This window comes from Chlamydotis macqueenii, chromosome 15, assembly GCF_036417535.1.
Source record: "Chlamydotis macqueenii isolate bChlMac1 chromosome 15, bChlMac1.mat, whole genome shotgun sequence".
In the NCBI taxonomy this organism is placed as follows: Eukaryota; Metazoa; Chordata; class Aves; order Otidiformes; family Otididae; genus Chlamydotis; species Chlamydotis macqueenii.
Genome location: NC_141570.1, coordinates 3979099 through 4002799, shown reverse-complemented (window position 1 = coordinate 4002799; position 23701 = coordinate 3979099). Strand labels below are relative to the sequence as shown.

Here is a 23701-nt window from a genome sequence, read left to right as displayed (position 1 = left end):
TGAAATTTAGGATAACAGACTGTCTACCTCCCGCCCCTGCCCCATACAAGAGAAAGATGCGCACACATCACCAAAAGACTTAGGGTGGTTTAAAAGCAGGAATAGAACAAATAGCATTAGTGTAACACACAGTCAAGGCAACAACAACAACAAAAAAAGCAAGCCTGGAAAGAACTGGCAATGTACCACTTTTCTATTTCAAAACAGACTGCATAAAAACCCAAGCAGCTTAACAAAGCGCTGATTTGAGTGTAAAAGCCAAGCTTCCACCAAAAGCTAGCAATTCATTTTGTCAATACTCAATACAGAGCTCAAGTTTAAACAAATATCTATAAGCATGGGCCAGTTCCATCTAGTGGCATGAATAAGAAGTTTAAATTCTTGTTTACAGCACTTGGCCGCCAAGAATGTGAAGTAACGAGATCAAAGCCACCCTAGGGTCTTGCCCTACATAAACAACATAATAAAAGCAAGACAGGTGGAAAGAAGCTATCCCCCACTACCTCAGTGATTTCTGTGCCGATTTATAGGTAAAGAATAAGGCTACCTATAACCAAGCCCTAATACAACCACCATTTTTTTTTTTTTTGCGACACAGACAAGGAGAGGATACCAGAACAGTTTTAAAAGAAGACCTGGCAGCAGGCAGGTACACACTTCACAAGCTTACAAACCCCCCCACCTCCTCTTCCTTAAAAACCCCCACCTGCACTACAACACACCCAACTGGATTTGGGACTTGAATCCCTGTACTGTAGTGTTTCAGGCAATAAAATCCTCCCTGTTAAGGTTTTCCTACAGCAACGGAGAGAAGAACCCATTAACAGAACAGCTACGGGAAAAATCGGAGAGCGTCAGGGACTAACGTAAAACTGTTCTCTGAACTGAACAGATCTCTGACAGCTGAAGTCACACGTACTTCCCGAACAAGCTTCTCACACACGCAAAAATACGATCTACAAAACCAGTGGTCCCAGCCATTACTGGGAGCTGACGGATCAGCTGCTCCGAGGTGAAGCAGGTCTCAGGTGCGCACAGAATGCTTACACAAGGATTTCCAACACCTCTTCAAAATCCCTGCAAACACCACACTACATATTTTTAGCCTAACCTAAAAATAGCATTGGCACTGTGCATATTTTTAAACTCCTGGTATACGCAGGCGTTTCTGGACTCAGTAATTGGAGCAGAACTCATATCCACTCCCTCCACCTCGTATTTGTGCTGCACTGAGCATCTTCAGGCGGTGCCGGAATTTAAAGCAACAGTTGAGGGGAGACCTCCCTCCTAGACACAGCGTAATGCATTTTTCCCCCCCACTAACATTTGAAATCTTGAACTCCCACATACCCAAGATGGGACTAGACTCAAAGTGCTCTTTTCTGGCTCTGGCTCCAGGCAACAGGAGCAGACAGAAAGAACTGCAGGGGAGGTAGGAACTGAAATCCCATCCAAACAAGAGGTAAAGGGGAAGAAAGAAAAAAAAAAAAAAAAAAGAGCAACTTGAAAGAGATGTCAGCAACATCAAATCATTGTGTGTTTTAGCCTCTCCCCCATACAGCAACACCTCTGCTGCTCACCTACGTTGACAGAAGAGCATCAACTCCTACTTCCCGCCTGCGGGCAGCAAACGTGTCTGCTGGTAGCCTGCGAGCAAGGTGAATTCCTGGCTCGTTTCAAGCTGCTGAAACAAAGAGAAGCTACTTAAATAATGCATGGCTTGTGACAACCAGCAAAATGAAAAGCTAAAAATTCAACCCTTAAAAAAAAAAAAAAAAGCATGCACAGCGGAAGGGAAATAAACCAGCCCGATTTACTGTCAAGCATTTCATTGAAACATTTCAAAGGGTTCACGATTTGCTGGGGGCTGCTCCTTGTAACAGTCACTTAGTGAAAGCTGGGAGAGTTTAACAGCGATTGATCATGTTAAGCCGCATCATCCCAACCGAAAATTAGAAATCCCCTGATCACAAGCCTGACAAGAACCACTGCACACAAACAAGTCCTATTTGCTATGCACAAGGCATCGCATCGCGCCAGAGGTTAAAACATGGACCTGCAGCCGTGCTTCTGCTGAGCAGGTTTGCACGGAGACCTGCTCACAGCTCAGGCAAAAGCGGGAAACCAGGCCAAAACGAAAGCACTGGCCCCAGCCCAAAAGCCTTACCCCTGGCCTTCTGAAGATAGGAGTGCGTAGGCAGCAGCTCGCAGGCAAGACCACCTGATTTCCAGCAGCAGCTCGGTCTACTGCTAAGAAAACAGCACAACCAGCTACAGATAGCACACAAAAGCTCCTCTTAGGAGCCCGGACAAGGATAGACTTATAACAACCGCATCCATGTAGCTCTGCCACCAACTCCTGGACCCGTATTGCGTGCTGCTGCAGAGGAACAACATAGCAGAAGATCATTTAATAACAGAATTGGCTTATAAGCTTTAAAAGACTGCCTAAGTGTTTCACAAGACATTAGCAGCTGGCTTGATCCACCAAATGATTTCAGACATGTATGCCCTCTAGGAAGAGCACAGGATTCCTGAGATCTGAGAAACATCAAGGAACAGAAACTGAAGTGAACAGTTTTGTCTCCAATGAGAGCCAGCTAACACAATTCTACCGCAGAAAGCCAGAGAATGGATTTTGTCACACCAAAATGTAAGACAATATAACACCAGAGGCACTTTATCGCAAGTAAATAAAAAGTGAATGTTTACCTCCCCCCACACACAAGACAGCCAACACAAACCTTGTTCAGAAAATATCTCCGAAGAGCGGCCACTACTTCTGCAGCCACACCAGCATCATAACTGGCTTCGGCAGCAGTGCTCCAGGCCAGAACATCATTAAGATGGACAAGAGGGACGGGGAGTCTTCCAGCCTCTCTGGCAGCAACCACAGCTTCTAGTTACCTCACAAGGGTTCCCCGTTCCTCACCCTCTCTTACCCAAGAAGAAAAGCTGCAGTGTGAAACACGCGCCGAAGTGAGCGATGCCCTTTCCATCACGGCTTACCATTGATATGAGCGCCGAGTGATCATCACAAGGACAAAACGCAAGCTACAAGCTCACCAACGTGGGGCTGTCCAGCTGTACTAAAACCCTGCTTGTGGCGAGAAAAAGGACATGTGTGTAGCTTCATACAGAGCTCTGTTGTGCATTTTTACAGTCAATTCTCAGTCAATGGCGTTACCAAGAACGCATCAGAAGATATTTTGAAAGGAAAGGCTATGGATTAACAGGATATGAGCTAGATCTGTGTGTGTGTAATGAAAAATGATTAGTCAGGAACAAGAGAGCAGATTTTTAGGGACTACTTGGGTTCAAATACTTAACTATACTTTCCTCACTTTTGCAAGTCAACTTAGGACTTACAGGAAACACCCTGACTGCCTGTACATCACAAAACTTTGAATCAACCTCACTCGCAGTTCATCGTTCCATTAAGGTCACAGCATCACTTAATCATAATTTTTTCAAGTATCCAATCTCCATTTTTATTGCATCTATTATAACACAAAGTAGAAGAAGAAAGCAAGTTGTCCACTTTTATCTTACTCACCTAGCAGCTGCCCACCTACAATGACACCAGGTTTCCTACCAAAACCGATCTCTACTCTGTGAGCTCTTCTCTAAAATGTAAGACTATTGTGAAACATGTATTCTTTTTCAAAAAACAGGCAACTACTAATTCAACTCAACTGAAAGTTTCTGGTGCCTGATGACTGGCATCAAGATCAACTGCTGGACATTTCAGTGGCTTCCCACAACCCCCCATCAGTCCTTCCGCTAAATAACAGAGCTCCGTATCGTCACCTCTCTGACCAGCATGAGAGTGCTAATTTTGATGTACGCAAAATCTGCACAAGAGATGGAGAGCTTTAGATCAGTCATTTGCCCCCCTATCAAAGTGAGTTCTAAAAAAAAATTAAACTTACAAAGTCTGGTTAGAAAGGAGAGTTAATGCCTCGAGCAGCTCATTTTGAGAGCAAAGTGAAAAGTCAAAGCTTTTGGGGAGGAAGAGGTGTCTCTGCAGTTAGCTCCTGTAAAGGGTACTACTCTGCCTGCCGCAGACCTCTGGCACGTGCAAGGTCCTACGCTGTAACCCCAAAAACCCAAACCTCCCTCCCATACCACAAATATCAGTGCCAGCTCAGCATTTCATGTTCAAGCAACAGTTCAGACACTAGCATCTCTGCACTCACCTAGGGCAGCACACACACACACAAAACCAACCTCTTGGGCTCCCAAATCATCGTTTTAAAGAAGTGTTTCGTTCTAATTTTGTGGTATGAGGGTGGGGTCAAACAAAAGAGCACGGGAAACCATGTGATTTGCAGCTTTGCTGGTTCCAGAGCAAGTTTTAGTTCCAGTTTTCTTTCCCCAACTCAGCGTATGCCAAGAGAAGTGGGCAGAGGCTCCTTTCTGCGAGCAGCACCATTATTAAACCCACTGGTGTCTGAAAGAGCCAGACTTCACAGACTGCCATGTGCCGCACACACCTGCCGGGGCTCTACATAATATTAACTGCAACTGCCTTCGCTTCCCCATCAACCCAGTGGTCATGCAGAAAAGAACAAGAAACGTTCTTGTGCCCCAGGATGTACGTGGGAGCTGCACATCTTCAGGAGCCTTCCGATGAACTATCTTAGCACCGTTTTTCACTGGAGAGCAAAGAGAGAAATAAAGGAGTTCAAGGTGGCTGATTAGAGTAACCCTAACACGCTACGGCACCGACGTTCACAGAGACGAGCGGTCTGCAGCCCGCTCTGCTCACGGCTCTGCTTGTGAGGGCACTGGGAGCAAGAACCAGAGACAGGCTGCACACAACCAGCAAACTGCTATTAGAAGCAGCAACGAGGGACTAACCAGACCAAAGTCAACTGACGAAGAGTCAGTTTTAGTTGCAGTAACAGCCAGAGGACTTTAAAATCACGAAGGATTGATAAGTTGCAACAGCATCCTAGACATTAAGCTGCTGCCCAGCAGACCAACTCTGGAAACAACCATCTAAGCTGCAGTTGGGAAGCTGTGTCCCAGAAAAAAAAAGTCTATGTGGAAAGGAAGGGGATATTTTTATTTGTTTTATTTTAAATGTGACCCGAACCTATCACAAGAAACTTCGCTTTCAAGGATGACCGCGGTCTGAAAAGCACACCTCACCTCATTTCAAAAGCTGCTGACAATATAAAAGCTAAGACTTGACCTTGAGGTGGCACAGAAGGGAAAAAAACCTGACGTACTGCAGTAGCCCACCTTAGCAAAAAGGAAGGTTTCTGTGTCGATCTGCACAGTACTTTTAGAAGTATCGACTTAAAAGCTTGCCACCAACCATTCTAGGTGTCAAGCATCCCAGAATTAGGGACTTCGAAAACAGATGACTTCACAGCTCACATATTCTGGTTATTACGGCCGTACCCTTTTTTTTGAGCTATGTTAAGCATCTGCACTTGCCATCGTTTCAAAGGTCAGTGGCCAGTGTTGGCGAGAAGCTGTGGCTTCATGTCAAGAAGGGTTTCACTGCAATACCTGCTTAAGATGGTCACGTTCCCAGCTTGTCGCCTCCTCTCACACTGAGCTCCACCAGCATTTGTTACAGCTTTGAAAAGAAATGCCCTGGAAAACTTTTTTGTAGTATTCAGATTAGATTCCTTCTCTCCTTACACATCCACCATGCCATAAGTGGGAGAACAGAACTAAGATATTAAAATAAATTGCAAGAAGGGAAGATCTTAAACTGCAGCCTAACAGTTGACACTATGCAACCACAGCCGATGCCTAACTAGCGTGCTCTTAGTCCAAGACCAGGCACTGCCTTGGAAAGATGCTTTTACACGTTCAACTGAAGGGCTTAAACACACTCAGGAGCCAGCTGAGAGCCCTGCTGAGCCAACAGGCCAAGTCCACCACAGCGAAACGAGTTTTAAACTGCCTTACGCGCAAGGTTTCCATTGGTATTTTGCTCTCAGTAAGGTGCGTGCAGAATACCTGAGCAGCGAGTCCACGCTCTGCACCAGTTCCTGCTGGAAAGAGTGAAACAAGTCACCTACTGCACCCAACAACTGCTGCATGAGAAGGATTGCCACCAACCCACCTGAAGAACGGTAACGATATCCTTACTGCTCAAGCACTGCAGATGACCAGCTGTCACAAGATTTTTCAGGCCAGCCAGCCACTGTTTTTGTAAAACCAGGCTTAGTTTTGTTTGTAGCCATGTCTTAGCCTTGCGGCCAACCGATTCCAGCCCAGCAAGCAAACTCTCAGCAGCAAAAACTGAGGACAGCCTTCCAGGCTCAGGACAGTTGTCCAGTCTGACTTCATCCACGTCACGTGGCAGTGGCCACTGCAGGATTCAGGCAGAATATGTTAAAGTAGTAAAAAAACAAAGAGGTGGTATTTGAGGTAAACATATCACTACATTAGAACTGAAAACAGTGAAATGAGATCACGGCCAGATTTAGAGATGCTCCACATCCAGCATTGCTCTCCGAGACCACTAAAGCTCACAAATGAGTGAATTATCAGCTGGTCAGCTGAAACGCAAGGAAAGCAGCACTGCACATTCATTCTTCAAATCCACAGCCATGCAGATTTAGGAGACAGCAAGGTACCCAACAACTTCACCCCAAGACAAACATATACAAGACTGCAAAGCACACTACAGGCCACAGCTGAGAGGTTACACAGGCTACCGACAGACCATTTGCTAAGGACACAACTGTTTTCAGGCTGCAAATTTGCGTGCCTACCCCTTAGTCACCGCAGTCAAGTGTCCAACACTGCTGAAGCCTTCACATAGCAGAATATAAATTCTTTTCCTGGGTGTTGCAACAGTACAACATCAAACAGATTATTTACTGACCCTCTGTCCCAAGTGGTTAAAAGCTGTCACAAACTGCTAAACAAACACACCAGCATTGCGCTGAGGAGCACTCTTCAGACACTGCGTTCGTTAGAGGTGCGTTCCAGCCGTTGCAAGCTGGTCTGCGCTGGTCGTGGCTGATCCAAGGGCACCTCCCAGTTTATACACAATGAAGTCTGCTCCGCTACAATAGGATTCCGGTTTAACAATATATGGAGAGGACATGAACTATTTATGCTAGCCAAGTGACTGCTAATGGGTCTTGCCAGTCTTGTTCATCCATAGCTGCAAATCCTAGCAGCAGGGGAGGCACGAAACACCCTACGTTGCTGATTTCCCGCAAGGGAGAAAAAGCCTCTTCTCCTGCCTCCCCATTACGCTGTGCTGTCATCTTCCTCAAATTGCATTACAGCGCACTACAGCACGAGCAGAGAGAGGAGGAACGTCTTCCAGGCAGCACCACCGCTCTGCTGCGGGCAGCTGTCAACATCGCTGCCCGTCTCACCGCGCTATCCCGCTGTCACGTGTTTAGCCAACAATATTTTGTACTTGCCACGGGTATGTGGGCAAGCGCTCCGTTCGCTACCGGCCATCAGGTACCTTCAAGCAAAAATGATCTGCAAGAAGCATCAGAGGGAGGTTTCCCTTCCCCACTCCATCAAATACAAAAATGCATCATGTCTTTGGAATGGTATTTGGAAGTAGAAGTGCAAATCTGTTCCTACCTCTGGTTTTGCAAATGCTGCAAGAAGCCAACCGACATCTTCCTTTATCCATTCGAGAAAGAGCAGTAACAGCGCCCACAGCTTGGTAAGAGCACATCAGTACTGACAATACTAACAAAGCAGTACAGAAGCCTCGTGTGAGGGGTGCTTTAGACAAAATATATTACTTGAGGCCACTTTCCACCCTTATATTCCCCAAACAAAGATTCTAGCTAGTACAAATCTTGATCATCTTCTACCACAGAGTAATGTCACATGATGCATCTACAGATCTTGTCCAAATGTTTATCTAAACAATGCAAACAGCAGCGTGGCCTCCTCACAGAGATAAGCAGATCGAGTATGAGCAATACAGCACTCGTCCTCAGAAACCAACCGCAACCATTTCAGGTCACCCTGACACCTACATATGCTCCCAGATTTATTTCAGCTCATCAACTTTGCTTCTCGTTACGAAGAATGATGACAGCCTCCAGAAGTCACCCTCCACATCAGCAAAGTCGTCTGGCTCGCCCAAAGCCAGCAGGGAAGCCACACTTTAAAATTTAAATTTCCCCCAGCCTGGGTCAGAAAAACTACAAGATGGCATCGTGACTCAGGGCAGCAGCTGCCCCCGTTGAAATCTTTCCCTAAAGCCCAATGCTTTTTCCACCTAATCAGACACTGACAGTTCCCCTCACAAATGCAGGGAAGGAGCCACAGCAGCGCTGGTAATCAGGAGAAAGGCATCATTTAGCAGGAATATGATTTCTAGTCCTCAGGAATTAAGCTCTCTCAAGGATCGTTACAAATTTAAAACCACTGCAAGCTCTTAAGCACTGACCCAGAGGAAAAACATCACTCCTGAGATATTCCAAAATAAACCTGAGATTCTATAAAAGCAACATGAAGGCGGCTGAGTGCGAGATTATCCCAGCTCAGTAAAACAACTCAGTGCTTTGGCAAGGAAAACTTATTCAAGCCACCACGACACTGCCAAGCAGCCTTTTTCTTTTTCCTGTTCTCCCTGCCTATCCCTCCCCAATTTCCCCATCCCAGCAACCTGCTTAAACCAAAACAACCCTACCTCTCGCCAGAGCAGTGCTGATCAGCCCGTTATGTAGCTCCACTTCAAACACAGGAACTACCATGTCAGTACACAGATAACCTTATCTCCCGGGCTGCTACTGGGAGATAGCTGGTGTTTGCCACCTTCTCCTGCTCACTGTAATAAAAAAAGACACCCACCCCACCGGGGACAGATCCTCCCAAGAGCAGGATCTGAACTTACACGGAGCACCTTGAAAAGCCCACGCATTTACCAACAGCAATACAAATTTACAATTTTAGTGCGCGCACAGACTTCCGAGACTATTAGTGTCTCTCCTTTAAGTAGTTAAGAAGATGTCTGAATTCAATAATTCAAATGGAGACTTAAAATACCTCCAGACCAAATCCACGTGCAAAAAAAAAAAACCCCAGGCTTCTCACAAGAGGAATTAGCGGCGCAGTTCTGACTGTCCCGAAAAGAATGCAGCCGGCAGCAAGTCCCAACGCCCATTGCTGCACCGAGCTGCCGGCGCTGTGACACAGTAAACCACTCACAATGACTTTATAAAGAAATAAATAAGACACCCATTCCAAATTAACGAACGGGAGCTTCATCCAGCAGGCGCGAAAAAAAACCCCCACAGGGCTCCGCATCTCTTGCGCTCAGGTTGCGACTCAGGATCGCTACTCAGCTCCTGGCTCCCAGGATACGCTTCCTGCCTCTCTCCAGTTCTGCCCAAGTCACTGGAGTTGCGTGCTCGCTCCGTCTATTTTTGCCACAGGACTTTTTAGCGATTTGTGTCCAATTTCAAAGCACGAGCCACACTGTCAGCGATCGTAGCTCGCCGGCAGCAGTAACACCCACTGCATTCTCAGGCAGACAGAGCATTGCTTTACCCAGGAATTTGGACTTCCGAGGCAGCTTCTGAAACAGAAGCCCAGCACCAGGCTGCCAGCGACCTGCTGGAAACCAGAATGTACCTTGTAATCAGCAAAGCCTGTCCCAACCACTCTTCCAGGAACTGTTATTCATGCCCTGACTTACGCAGCCGCCCAAGAGGGATGCCTGCAGCCAGGCCAACAGGAAAACCCCCTAGGAAGGAAAGAAAAAGAGATGAAAGAAGGCTCGTTACCAAAGTGTAGCACTACCCAGTGGGCTGAATGTCTCTACAGATCTTCAGGAAGTGGGTCTGAGTCCTTTCCCGAGTCTTGGTATTCCAGGCACAAACTCCTGTCAAGATGATGGTTTATTAACATCCCGCCACACCATGCAGACACCCAGCACATGAAATCTATTAAGATGTTTACAATATCGAAAGGCCTGATGTAAGGCAGTGGAATTTTTGCACAGCATTTGTCCTAGAAATGAAAAGCTCAGATTAAAGCTGTAAATCCCACAGCTGTGCAGTTAACAACTGTCCCTGAAATTCTACCAGTGCTAGAGAAAATGGGTCCCACCGTACAGTTTGTGCCGCACGCTCCTACGGCCCAGTACCTGTAGAGGAACGTACCAGAACCTGCTCAAGACTTGGGTCTGGAGAGCGATAGGTCTCAAACATCCCCCAGCACCTTCCGAACAGGTCGCTGGAGGAACAGAGCTCTTACGCCACCCTCTCTGGAAGCGGGAGGAGGCCACTTTATAACTGAGCATGCAAAGTCCAGTCTATTCATCTGACTGGGGACGCCTGCCTGCTCCTCCATCGCTACCACTGGAAACCTGCCACGGCCCCAAAGTACGTCGATTGAGGTAGCAGAAATTATATAAAAGAGGAGCCAAGCACCACAGAGCAGAACAGAGAAATAGGGATCTGCTTGTCGGTCACTAATGCTGCCCATGCCCTTCAGCCACGAAGGCAATTAGCTATTACTTCTAGGATTGCTGCACAAAATAAAGCAAGAGTCAGCTGTTCTGCACAGCGGTCAGTAAGCTGGAGAAGAAATACAAGAGATACAGCGAAAAGCACAAACAACAGAGCTGTAGTTCCTCAGTATTACACCGCAACAATGGAAACAGAAGTGCACAGCAATAACATTAGCTTTTCTTTTTTAAAAAGCATCAGAGGTCTCAGAACAGTGACCAAACCACAACACTTCAGGTAAGAAACTGAACCTTGCTTGATGAGCAGTAAGGAAGCTGAATAGAAACAGCAACTAAACTTATCCACAGCAAGCGGCTGTTATCCACCCAAAGGCCGCGCAGGGGTTCCAGCGAGCGCAGCCGCAAAGCCAGTGGATTCACAGGACGACAGCAGCTTTTTAGGCCGACCCACATCTCGCCCATCCCAAACCGGCGCGTGGAAGCGCTGCCTGGGTGAGCTCTCACTCCTCTCTTCACACAGACGCTGGAATTTGCTACAGCTCTTCAGCCTCAGAATACTCTGGTGAAACCCCGACCTTCCTCCAGCTGTTTGGGGAGGGAGTACAGCTCTAGAGGCCGAAACACCCATCAGACACCTCCGTTACGTAAACGCTGTGTATGTTAGCGCTTCCAGCCTTTGCTCTCTCCCACCAGCTGAGCCAGCACTCAAATCAATAGAGAGAGGAGGGAAGAGGAGGAGTATCTCTTACACAGATCCCTCAACTCTAAGGACAGCTGTGTTTTGGGTTTCTTTTCTGCAGCAGCTCCCACAGCAGATGCCCGAAATGTCGAGATGTCCCAATGGCACCGAGCGTTTCCACAACAAGACAGAGCTCAGAAGAGAAGAACGAGCTTGTATCAGCCTTTCCCAACGCTGTTTTTCCTCCCGAGTATAAACACACAGCCCAGGGTACCTGAAACGAGCCGGTGAAGAGAGCCCACGGAGAGCAGCGCCAGGAAATTGCACCTGGGTGCCCCCTGCCCCCTTCGGGGCAGAACACAGGGGACTTCAGCGGGACCCCCGGGCCGGGAGGGAGGCGAGGGCCTCACCGGGGCCAGCCACCGACCCCGAGGGGAGAAGGAACCGGGGCCGGGCCTGGGGAGAAAGGAGCGGGGTGGGGGAACAAGACACCAAGGCCCTGAGGGCGGGACGGACCCGGCCCTGAGGGGAAGCGGGGGGTGGGGGGGACCCGGCCCTGAGGGGGCCCCGCGGGGCAGGACTCCAGCCGGGGCCCGAGAGGGCAGGCGGGGCCCAGGAGCCCCGGCCTCCGGAGCGAGCCCCCTCCGGTACCTGGCTACCACCGCTCTCCCCCGGGACGCAGAACCGCGGCGGGGACCCCCCCCCGGCCGCCACTCACCGCACCCGGCCGCCCCCGCGCCGCCCCGCCGGCCCCGCTCCATTTAAGCCGCCGCTGCCCGGCTCCTTCCGGCCTGCCCGCCCCACGTGACCGCAGCGCCCCGCACCATAGAGAGGCGCGGCGAGGGAGAGACGGGCGGCCCGCGCGGTCCCGTCTCGGCACACCTACCATAGAGACGGGGGGGGGGGCGGTCCTCCAGGCGGCCCCGCCTGCCAGTCCCGGGTCTGGAGGGGGCGGGGCGAGGGGCTGCACGTGTGTCCTAGGGGTGTGGGGGGGGGGGCACGTCCCAAATTGGGGGGCCGTGCTATGGGTGGGTTCATGTCCCCTACACACAGACCAACAGCCCCTGTGCGCTGGGAGCCAGGCCCCCGGGTGACCCCCCCCCCGCAGGGGCCGTGCTGCCTTTTGGAGGTGTGAAACTGTGGGGTTTTGGGGTGCAAAGCCCCTCGAGAAGCAAGCCCCGGGGCTCTCTGCGTGCTCACTGCCTGCAGGCCAGGGCAGGTTTACATCCCCCTTCACCAGCGTCCCTAATTGAGCCCAAAAGCGCAGGTGAGCCTAGCACCTTTCCATCTCCCAGGTGGTGCTGATAAGGACCCAGGTTGGGCCATGGCCTCACCTCTTTGGGACCCCTTCTTCCCAGCCCCACATCGTTGGGCGCTGGTTCCCAGCCCAAAAACCCTCTAAAATCCAGCAACCTTAAAAGGGGCCTAGAAGAAAGATGGGGACAAACTTTTTACCAAGGCCTGTGGCAACAGGACGAGGGGTAACGGTTTCAGACTCACGGAGGGCTGATTCAAACTCGATATAAGGAAGAATTTTTTTACGCCAGGGGGGTGGCACACTGACCCAGGTTGCCCAGACCAGTGGTGGATGCCCCACCCCTGGAAACATTCAAGGCCAGGTTGCAAGGAGCTCTGACAACCTGATCTGAAGACCAGGAGGTTTTATTTCCCTCTCGGCTGAGTCAATGGACAAGTACAGGCACCTGGTGACAGAAAACACAGCCCAGGTCAGACAGCAGGGAGTGGTCCCTTCGGATAAAGGACATCCACCTGGTACCCTCCGGCAGAGCCAGACCAAGTAAACCTACTCAGTGAAGCATCCAACGCCAATCTGCATCGTGCAGACACATCACCGCCCCTTCCAGATGCGTACCAAGTCATCAGTCTCGCGTGTCCTCAGCATGCTCAGGAAAAGCTGCCCAAGCTGGGTATCGCTGGCCACCTTCCCCTTGGGGTCAGTGGGGGCTGGACTTGCTCCCAGACCTGATCCCTGTGAGACTTCAGTGGCACGTCCTGCCTGGTTGTGTCCAAGATTGGAACTGGGGGAGGCAGCTGGGCTCATTTAATCAGCATCCAATTAAAATTTAATTTCAAAATCTCCCAGACCAAATGCTTTACACCAGCCCAGGAAGATGTGATGTATGGTAGCTCTCTGACCAGGATCACCTCTGTAGGAGAGACCAGGTTGGACCAGCAAGTCTCACATTGCTTACCACCACCGTGTCCACCTTTCTTTCGCAGATCTTCACCTAAAACCTGGCCAAATTCCATTACCGGTGCTGGGGTCTCCTCGGCCCTCCAGGAACATTTCTCTCCCCTCTCCCTGCACAGGAACTGCTGCAGCTCAGCTGTATGGTTTCCAGCCGCTGCTTCAGGATCTGGGATGGAGATCAGCAAACTTGGTACGACTCTCCCGCAGCCACCTGCAACACCACGCTTACCTGCCCTTGAAATACCCCTCTTCTGCAGGCCCTAAAAGCCCGGTCGAGGTGCAAGAAAACATCTGTCCTCCTCACCCTGCTGGTGCCTAACCTCCTTCCTGTCGTCTTAAGTCCAGCCACGAGCTCTCCAGGCAGATTTTCTTTTATTGCATCTCTGTGCAATGCAGCAGCGTCCTGGTCCCACGTCAGGGGCTCCTGTTCTCTGGAGGGATACAAGCAACGCAGTAACGCTGTGGCCAAGGCTGGGAGAGGGTCCGTGGGAGAGGTGGGGGTTCTTTGCATCATCCATCCTGCAAATAGTTGCGAGAGTGCACGAAGCGGTTATATAAATTTATAACCTCCTCCTGATCTTGTTTGATCTTGTTTCAGATTAGCAAGATCAGAAAGAAAGGCAGCATCTTCTCCTCCTGCCCTCCATGCCCCACCACACCTGAAAGGATTTAATCTGTGAACATTTATTGGCAAAGCTTTGGGGATTTTAATTCTTACTCTAAGCCACATGTGAAAAAAGGCTGAAAAGGGAAGTGAGAGGGAGGCATCAAACTGTAAAGCACCAACAGAAAATATAAAGAGGCTTTCTTGTGAATTAAAACCTGTTCTGCTGTGCCTTTTTAAAGCACACCGTAGTGGGCAGGGGCTGTCTTTCCCCAAGCAGGCAGAGTGCCTAGGACACAGGAGCATCATCATAAATCAGAAATTAAATTACCACTACAAGACCAGTGGCTCCTGCTCATAGTCTGGCTTTGGATGTCCTGCAGAAAAAGGCAGAGACTGGAAAATTTAACTTGAGGAATTTAATTGACTTGCCAATCTTCCATAAAAGAGACAGTCAATTCCTTGAGCTCTGTAAGATTTCTTCAGAGAAATATTATTTTTTTTAATCACATCTTCAAAAAGTTCACATAGCACAGATGTCCTACAGCAACCGCTCTACAGCGCACCACATCCACTGGAGCCAGCTGCAGGACTCAGCTCTCTCAGCTGTGCCCACATACCAAAAGGATACCAGAAATCGGGAATACTTCCCAAAAATTTCTTTCCTGCAAACTGAGGCTTTGGAAAAATAATAGGACAAATAATAAGGTAAGAAGACAAAAAGATAAAGGCAGGTAATTAATCAGCTAAAGAACAAATGGAAGTATTCCACCTGGAAAGGAGTTTTATCTGGGCAGTCCATGGAAATCTGTTAAATCAGTTGCATTTCCATACCTTGCCTGCTGAGTCAGCTACCACCACAATCCCAGCGCAGAGGTGCTGGCACTCAGAACAGCGTGAGCCCGTTTTGTGAGCAAACACCGATGCTCAATATTCATGAGCGCAGTCACTGCTAACGCCAGGACAGCTTCATCACACTGAACTCTGCACCTGATTTTTAAAAAAAATCTTACTCAGTATTGCTACAGAATTCTTAACGACAGCAATATTTTTCTGTTGTTGTCACCTTTAAGGCTCTGCCTTTATCCTCCACCCCATCTCCAGCTACACTAAGCACAGCACTGCCACACCCTTTAATTATGAACGTATCAATTTTCCTGTGACTTCCATAAATGTTTTAAACAAACAAAACGGTGGATACCAAGATTTTAAAGTTGTGAGTTTATTGCATATGTAACAAAAATGAACATGACCTCCTGGGTCCAGCCTACTATACAATCACTGTTTATTCCAGCTGGTTCCATAACCACATTAAATAGACCTAGTATTTCTTTAAATACTTTGATTTAGACATAAAATGAAACATTAGTGTACAACTTTCACAAAATAAATCTGCAATAAAAACAGTGGGAAGAATAACAAGGATAGCAGCAATACTTAAACATGACATTACAAAATAATAAATTAAAAAAATACATTATAAAGTGGTTGAGGAACAAAAAATTAACAAATTAAAAACAGATCCATACTGTGTTTCTGGGAACTTGCTCTGCCACGCGGCCCTGAACCTGGGCACTGGCTCCAGAGGGCTCGGTGGCTGGATCACTAATTTACAAGATCTGTTGGATTTCATAACCACCTCGACTTGAACTAAGCACATACTGCTGAGCAAACGCCGATTGCACCATCTGGAGCTTCGAGCAGCCTTTTTGAAGCAGGGTCTCGTCTAACATAATGCCCAAGTTAACGCTAACGTTCATAAAACAGTCTCGTTTCTTCCCGATTGAAAACACGAGCGAAGTGGTGGTTTCCTACATCCCTGAGCATATAGTAGAGGCTGATGAGCAGTATCAGGGCAAGCACTGAGGGTCTGTGCCAATGGACCAGCTTTTAGGGTTGCCTTTAGGACAGGAACAAAAGACACACTGTACCTTGTACTTCCTACAGGTCAGATCCAAGAGTATCCGTGTAGAAGGTGGAACGTGTAATGACAAGATGAACACCAGACTCAGATGTTATTCTTTGGGCAAGTTTGAGAAGTAACAACCAGTTCAAGTGCTGGCAGACCAAGTGGGAATGAACACACGAATTCAGGCAGCTGAGGTTTTCCGAACAGCTCCCGAGACCTCGGAGTCAATGGCTGAAGCCGTGCAAACTCTTGTTTGCATTTCGTCCGCCCCTGGCCTTCACACCAGCCACAGGAAGAACAAGCCATCGCTTAAAACCCATTCTGCCTCACCACTTTGTTTTCCTCCATCCATCCAACCAGCTTTAAGGCCTGCCTCAAATGCATGTACAGGACAATACCAAAAATGTCTTCATCGTCACTGAAGTGGCACAAAATTGCAAAGACGACACGATGGGAGAGGCGGTGAAGCTGTTTAAAAGAGAACTGAAATAATTAAAAAGACAGTGCCCTATTCTCACTACTGTCAGCATGGAGGAGGTACCTTGACAAGGGCTTTTAAATACAGCAAAAAACAGACGGACTTTTCAAAAAAACAATCCTTGCCTGTTCTTACTTTGTTCATTCAATAAAACACTGACCTACCAAAGACATTAGGAACTATCGCATGTCAACTGTGTCATTGACATAAAGCTACTTGACCTGTAGATCTCCAAATCAAGGGCCTTTACCTTCACCTCACTTGGTTTTTACTGAGCCAGCTGTGCTGCAGGTAGAGCTTGCGTGATTGGATTTTCATTAGTGGTGGGCTTCAGTATCTCGGCTTTTTTTAAAACTGTTTTAGTGAAAAATCCACATGAGGCCGCATGCAAAGCTTTTGGGCAATAATCCATTTTGCATTTTTCCTATCTGACTGGCTTATTGCACATTCAAACGTACTGAAAGGATTAAATACACTCTGTGAACAGGTACGACTTCACAGCCAGTTTGACAAGTCAGGGCTGTGGGGATTCTGCCGCTCAGCCCAAGACCGTACAGATGCTTGTCTGCCGACAGTTGCACTTCCTCTCTTTTCTGCAAGAGAGTCACGTAGTTTCATTTATGTCCCAACAACCAGTACTGCAGAAACTGGTCCCCAAGTGCCAAAAGATTCCTACAAAACATGAGTCTAAATATGCGTCTCCTGTACAGTCTTGCAGGACGAGCATCTTTAGCCACCCCGTGCAAATCTCACAAAATGGTACAATATCACACCTCCACGCAATCCTTACTCCCAACAACAAATCACAAGAATTATGGTCAATGGAAGGGAGAAGAAGAAGAAGAAAAAAAAAAAAAAAAAAAAAAATCACAAACAGAACAGAGAAAGATGCCAGGGTTTTGACAAGTGCCTACTTTCTGTCCTATCACAGTTTAAAGCTATTATCAAATTCAATTAAAAAAAGACAAAATAGAAGTATTCCAGTAGACATCATCTACGAACGATCTCTTACCCACAGCTGAATTTCAATGCACTACTCCATAAACATAACATCTGTTAAATGTTTCAGTAATGAATCTCTCTAAAAATCAGGCTTGCCAAAGAAAAAAATCCTATACAAGCAAGTCTGCTTTACTTACGTTTAGACGCGTTTGATAGATAACTGGGACTTTCTGAAGCCGTGTTATTTGTTAAAATACTGTCTCATCTCGGTGTGCAAACTGGAAAAAATGTTAGTGATTCAGGTATTTGATTTGCTTTTGTTTCCCCTGGGAAGTCATTTTAGCAATGTGTTAGAGAAGAAACCTTTTAATATTAGTTTCAGGTATTTGAAAAAATAGCCTTATATGGCTCTCTGGAGAAATCTTCATCCCTACAGAACTGAAGTCATAAATTATTCCAATAGCTTTCCGTAACATTTAAAAGGTACTCACTATATAGTTACCCTTTTACCTCAACCTCCAAGTAAACCTTTCCCAAGGCCAAAAACTTCAGAACAGAATCTGCTCTGTTAACTTAGCTTTCAGCGATTTCCATGTGAGTCTTAGAATTTAAAGTCACACAAACACACCTCGGGTAAAACAGTGGCACAGAAATCACAGCTTTGGGATTGAACAGATTTTTATCCTCTGTCTCCTCCTTGCAAGGCTTCTCTGCAAGGTACTTACATCTGAACAAACTATGGAAAGTAATTCTGCAGGAGGAAATAATTGTTTTCATGTGCAAAACAATTAGATTTCAGCCAGGACAACCAAAAATAAATCATACAATACCGTTTAAGCTGTCCCAGATTCCTTCACTTTTCTCAAGGTGAGCCACAGCTTCCACTGGGAGCTTCCTGCTAAGGCAGAGCTTGGATTTCTTTACCTTTCAGTTAAATGTTCATATGGAGGTATTTTCTGCTAGAAGTTTACTTTTTAAACAGGTGTTTAAAATGTGCAATGCAAATTCTAGTGCCAGTCAGACACTCCGCATCCGCCGGACTCTACAAGGGCTCAAGCTTGATTTAAGACAAATTAACCAGGTACACCTACCAGTTGCAAGTCCTCAACAAATTAAGCTCATTCTTAATTACACTTTGATTCTCCTATTAAAAATAACCCACAGGTCACTGACCCTATCACAATATGTGTTACAAATCTAGCAGAATATCCTGTGTCACAAAGCCAAATGCTGAACTTGGCTGCATTTCGTTTTACGGGGGATGGAAGAAGAGGGAAAGGGTTTTTGTAACAAAGGGGAGAAAATAGAGTTGGAAACCACCAACAAAAGCCCCTACCCCCACCCTCATCCACCAGCGGCGTAAGGGAATCAGCCCCATCTCTAAGTTGTCCAGAGTTCCGATGCTTCAGACAGCTTAGCAGGAAGTTCACAGCAAGCTTCTTCTAGCTTTTGATTTGGTGGTCCATGAGCTAGCATCTGTTTCCTTTGGTTGCTTTTTCACTCCACAGCAAACCCACATGTCTCTTCCACAGCTGTCAACAGCTTCTCATAAAGCTTCTCGTATGACTCATAAGGCGGAATGTCGATCCGGTTAAAGCTAGAGGTAAAACAACATTGCAGCATATGAATCTAAAATATTTATCGGAAAAAACCAAACCTCTAGATCAGCTACGTAGAGACAGAATTTGTAAAAATCAAAGAAAGCCTCAGCCGCTCCAGTGGCCAAAGGAGACAAGATAAAGACAACTGTATTTCTGCAGCAGGAATGCACGACTTAAGAGGGCAGCGTTTGGGAGGAGGAGGCAGGTGCCAGACGCAGAAGACTTGCAAATAATGCAAGACATCAGACAGGCCTGCTCCCTGCTCTGCCTGCAGACGATCTGTGCCGCTGCTGAAATGACTTCCCGTCTGATAGAGGGAGACTTCGTACAAGAGCGCAGGTCTGTGCCTACACTGTACCAACAGCGCGCTCTTCCTACATTTTACATCCGAAAACTATTCCTTGTAACCCTGCGTAAGGACTCTTTGCTGTGAGTCATTTCTTGGTGAATACTTTTGCTGAACATGTAGAAATGAACTTACAAACATCTCACTAGCCACAATAATCAACTCTGGGATAAACAAAAACCACAGATAGCACAGAAGACAAATCAAGCTGTAAGAAGAGAAGCTGATTATTTTGCTGGCTGCAGAGTACTGATATTTTCAAGCCAGCAAAGCACACTTGGGAGTCATCTCTGCATATCACATGGCTAATCCATGCCCAGGACAAACAGAGATGACTCCACAGAGATGATTCCTTTAAACCAATACAAAAGCAAAAGCAAGTACTGACATGCAAAAAATTTTCATCTTACCAAGTGTGGGCTTTTGGAAGGTTGTCTGTGTTTGCATCTATTAAATGGATGGTAAACAGTCTGGGTCCTGCAGCGCCTGTAGAACCTTACAGACAGACATTCTAGTTAATGCACTTCAACAAAGCATCATTCACGCACACAGATTTTGCTACTTCTAAAGAGGCAAGAGAGAAAATGACAGTTCCAGCTGCAAACATAAGTCTGTCATAGGCTGAATCTGTAGATCAAATTTGCAGCTGATGGAAGGGGTGGCAGAAGCGACAGGGCTGTTCACGACAATGAATCTGCAGAGTAGTATTTTGGAAAGCTGCTAAATTTTATATTAACAAACCAGAACTATGTATTTTAATTTTGAACATCAGTTTACTGTCAGCCAATAGATGGAATGTTACCAGGAGAATCACAACAGCCTAGGACACTGCCACTTTTTTTGATGGGAAAAAAAAGCAGTTTTCAGGAACTTGTTTTCAAGTTTTTTTTTTTTGCCAATACAATTTTAATAGGAAAAAGTTGTTCGCTAGGCTCTATGATGATGTGTGTGCTAGCAGGCAATGATTCTACCATCAGTCCAGAGTTGTAGGAGACTGATAAGTTAATATTGACACCAGTCAATGTGTAACATGACGACAGATTTACCAGCTTCTATCACTATTGTCCTGGTTTCAGCTGGAATAAAGTTAATTTTTTTCCTAGTAGCTGGTATAGTGCTGTGGTCTGGATTTAGTATGAGAATAATGCTGATAACACCTGACGTTTTAGTTGTCGCTAAGTAGTGCTTACACTAAGTCAAGGACTTTTCAGCTTCTCATGTCCTGCCAGTGAGAACGCCGGAGGTGCACAAGACGCTGAGAGGGGACACAGCCAGAACAGTGACCCAAACTGGCCAAAGGGATATTCCATACCATATGAGATCATGCTCAGCATATAAACTTGGGGGAGTTGGCCAGGGGACAGCAATCGCCACTTGGGGACTGGCTGGGCGTTGGTCAGTGGGTGGTGAGTGGCTGCATCACTTGTGTTTTGTTTCTCTCTCTTTTTTTTTTTTGTTGTTTTCCTTTTCATTACAATTTATTAGTAGTATTATATTTTATTTTACTGAAATCATTAAACTGTTCTTATCTCAACACACAAGTTTTCTTACTTTTACCCCTCAGATTCTCTCCCACATCCCACCAGTGAGGGGAAGCGAGCGGTTTTGTGGTACTTGGTTGCCAACTGAGGTTAAACCATGACGATCAGCAACAGCTGAAGTGTTCACTATCAGCAGAGCTGCTGACAAATGAAAAACTGCTCTTGGGATCTGGAGCTTGTAAGTGCTTGAGTTATCCAGTAATATGCTGATATTTTACAAGGGGCTAGTAGATACCAAGCGATTTTTATTTCTTTCTCCCGCCACAGATTAACTCAGCCTCCACATCAGTCACCTTGTAAAGCCTTGAAACCTTGAAGTGGGACACGCGTCGAACCCGTCACAAACTGCAGCAGCCTTGCCCTTCTTTCTTCATCAAATGTTTCCACTGCTTGCCAGAACCACTTCACAATATTGCTATCTGCCATGCAGTGCTTTAGGCGTGTGTTTGACTTCCAGTCATTCAAGTCTATCTTATCCAGGCCTCCTATGATTAGCTGTTAAAGGATTAGAAAAACTCTTTAACAGAGTCATCTCAGGTTCGCAGCTGTAAAAACATACATCCAGCTATTTCACGAAGCCTAGCAGTCTTTATGCGCTTGAACCACTTTTTTGATGCATGGTAACACTCCAAACCAGTTTACAACAGGCAGTAAATCTCTCCAGTGAAACTGCAATGACGCTGAGGCTAGAAGTAGAATTTTCATAAGGAACTAGAGTCAAAAGCCCATTCAAGATCTGCTTTGTAAAATCTATCCTACCTGAAAAGTACAGCACATCTTTATAAGGGCACAGCATAGACTTGGAAGACGGCATGCCATCTACTGTGCTAAACACCCTGGTCCTAATGCAGGTTTGTCCTAGAGAGTGCCAATACCAACTATGACAGAATCCTGCGCAGTTTATGGTAACACCCTAGTTGGTTTGTTGTTCCACAACAAACTACAAAACCTTTGCATCTGTTTTCTGATATCGTTTGTGAGAGGCTCTGAGAGACACCAGACATATTACTTCAATTTTTTACGATGCGAGTTATAGAACACTGGAACAGGTTGCCCAGAGAGGTGGTGGAGGCCCGATCCCTGGAAACGTTCAAGGCCAGGCTGGATGAGGCTCTGAGCAACCTGATCTGGTTGGGGATATCCCTGCTCCTTGCAGGGGGGTTGGACTAGATGACCTTTGAAGGTCCCTTCCAACCCTAACCATTCTATGATTCTATGATAATCTCCTTTCCAGATGACACCAGGTTACAAAATACTGTAAAAAAGAAGTCACTGCTGGCCATGAATCTAACCACCTCCCCTGGCAACGACAAACAATGGCACAGAGAAAGCTTTATTCCTCAAAACAAAATGTGCGTCATATTCTAAATTTCCCATAATACTTCAGATTGAGGATCACATTTCCGAGAGCTACCATTTAGCAGCTGCCTTTTCGTGCCACCAAGACAGCACCCACTTGCAGTCATTTACATTATTAGGACAGTCGTGACTGTTCTGACACAGACAGTATTGAAATATTTAATGGATTTTTAATCTGCCTTTTCAAGCAGCTAGCAAATGGAATGCAATAACTTCATGGGATTAATCAGCATGCATGAACGACTAGCACGAAGCTGGTGCTTCCACTGCCACAAATGGTCCATATTCCACAGGCATGGTCCATATTCCAAAAAGGAAAAAAAAAGAGGAAAAATTGCTGTAATAGGAACTATTTTAAGAGGTAACAGTCTACACCTCAAGATTAAAAGAGAAGACAAATTCATTTCCTTTCTGTATGCTCTACACTTCTATTTTACTTGCTGTAAACCATGCTGTACATGAACGTAGAAACAGCCACGTATGAAAACAGTTACTGAAGAAAACAAGTTCTGGGGTAGATACCACATTAGGTCTTGCCAACAGTTCCTCAAACCTGCAGTACTCCCTCCCTGCCCAGACCACCTGCTTTGAGCATTACTCCTTGGTTAGACAACATGGTGTGTTTGTCTTTCCCTGTTTAAGTAGTCCTCTCAACAATGTTAACCCAAAGAATGTCTAGAATAAACCAAAAAGGGTTTGGTTAAACAAATACACAGCTTTCTGGTACATACATTGGAATAAGTTTCATGGGTTTGTTATTTGTTTGTTTTGTAAAATCAGTGCTTGATTGCGGATCAAACAAATTACAAAACAACATTCAATGTGGGTAAAATGTATACCTCAAGTTCCTTCTGGTCGAAAGGCTTAAGGAGATGTTGAGGAATAAGTTCATTAAAACCCTTCTGCAGAGCCAGGAACTGTGCCTCTATTCCTCTCATAAATCGCCAGTTTACATACAACCTGGGAGGGGGGAAAGGAAAAGTCAGGGAGGATGATCTACATAGGACTGGACTTTTTAGAGCAGAGCCGGAAAATGCTCATTTTGCAGAGGTACTTGTTTTAACACACCCATTCTGTAGCACGAGAGAAGTGCTTATCAGTTCCTTTTTCCATCACAATTAATTACCACACCATCAACAGAAAAACCAAAGTACAATTCACAGTTTCATCTCCCCACCTCTTACAAGAGGGCACGGTGTGAAAACGCTCATGTCATTTACGGCTCAGGTATTTCCCCCCAAAATACCTATTTAATTAGTTTCACTATATAAAAAAATTAATGGGTTTACTACCTTCTTTCCACTACATTTGCAGGCTATATTTTTGTTCTGCAATACCTGACATATTCTTTCTTGTTCTCCTCTGTCACTGGAATATTCCTGCCATTCGGTTTGAGTTCGTGCTGTAAAATCCGCCCAAAGGCATTGTGTTCCACACAAAAAGTATGGTCCAGAACCGGAGTGATATCGTTCTCTCTGGCAATGGAAAGACAGAGGGTAAGCCTAGTATTTTTGGTATTTTGATAACTCTCAGTGTTGATGCTGACAGTTTGTTATTTGAACGCTTAGTCTTCAGGACAAACCTAGCAATGAGCCATCTGC

At 46.3% G+C, this 23701-nt stretch overlaps 2 protein-coding genes across 9 annotated transcripts in view; both read right to left on the bottom strand.

Moving 5' to 3' along the window:
* RNF216 (ring finger protein 216) overlaps positions 1–11897 on the bottom strand; it is a 79836-nt gene extending 67939 nt beyond the window's left edge. Inside the window, exon 1 of one of the 3 annotated variants that reach the window (XM_086759721.1) lies at positions 11827–11897. The gene's annotated coding sequence lies outside the window, so the exon portion shown is untranslated. Of the gene's footprint in view, positions 1–8647; positions 8679–11178; positions 11194–11826 lie in introns of those variants that run through there. The other 2 variants (XM_086759723.1, XM_086759722.1) reach the window with 2 other exon arrangements.
* Positions 11898–15221: 3324 nt separating this feature from the next.
* The window catches only part of SMURF1 (SMAD specific E3 ubiquitin protein ligase 1), a 46528-nt gene continuing 38048 nt past the window's right edge, over positions 15222–23701 (bottom strand). For 2 of the 6 annotated variants that reach the window (XM_086759629.1, XM_086759632.1), the window contains exons 14-18: positions 23438–23575; positions 22940–23060; positions 21035–21236; positions 19611–19695; positions 15222–18850 (exon numbers count right to left, since the gene is read on the bottom strand). In XM_086759629.1, the coding sequence (XP_086615755.1) occupies positions 18751–18850; positions 19611–19695; positions 21035–21236; positions 22940–23060; positions 23438–23575 (646 nt within the window). In that variant the 3' untranslated portion in view covers positions 15222–18750. The remainder of the gene's footprint in view (positions 18851–19610; positions 19696–21034; positions 21237–22939; positions 23061–23437; positions 23576–23701) is intronic. The other 4 variants (XM_086759630.1, XM_086759633.1, XR_015260198.1 and 1 more) reach the window with 3 other exon arrangements.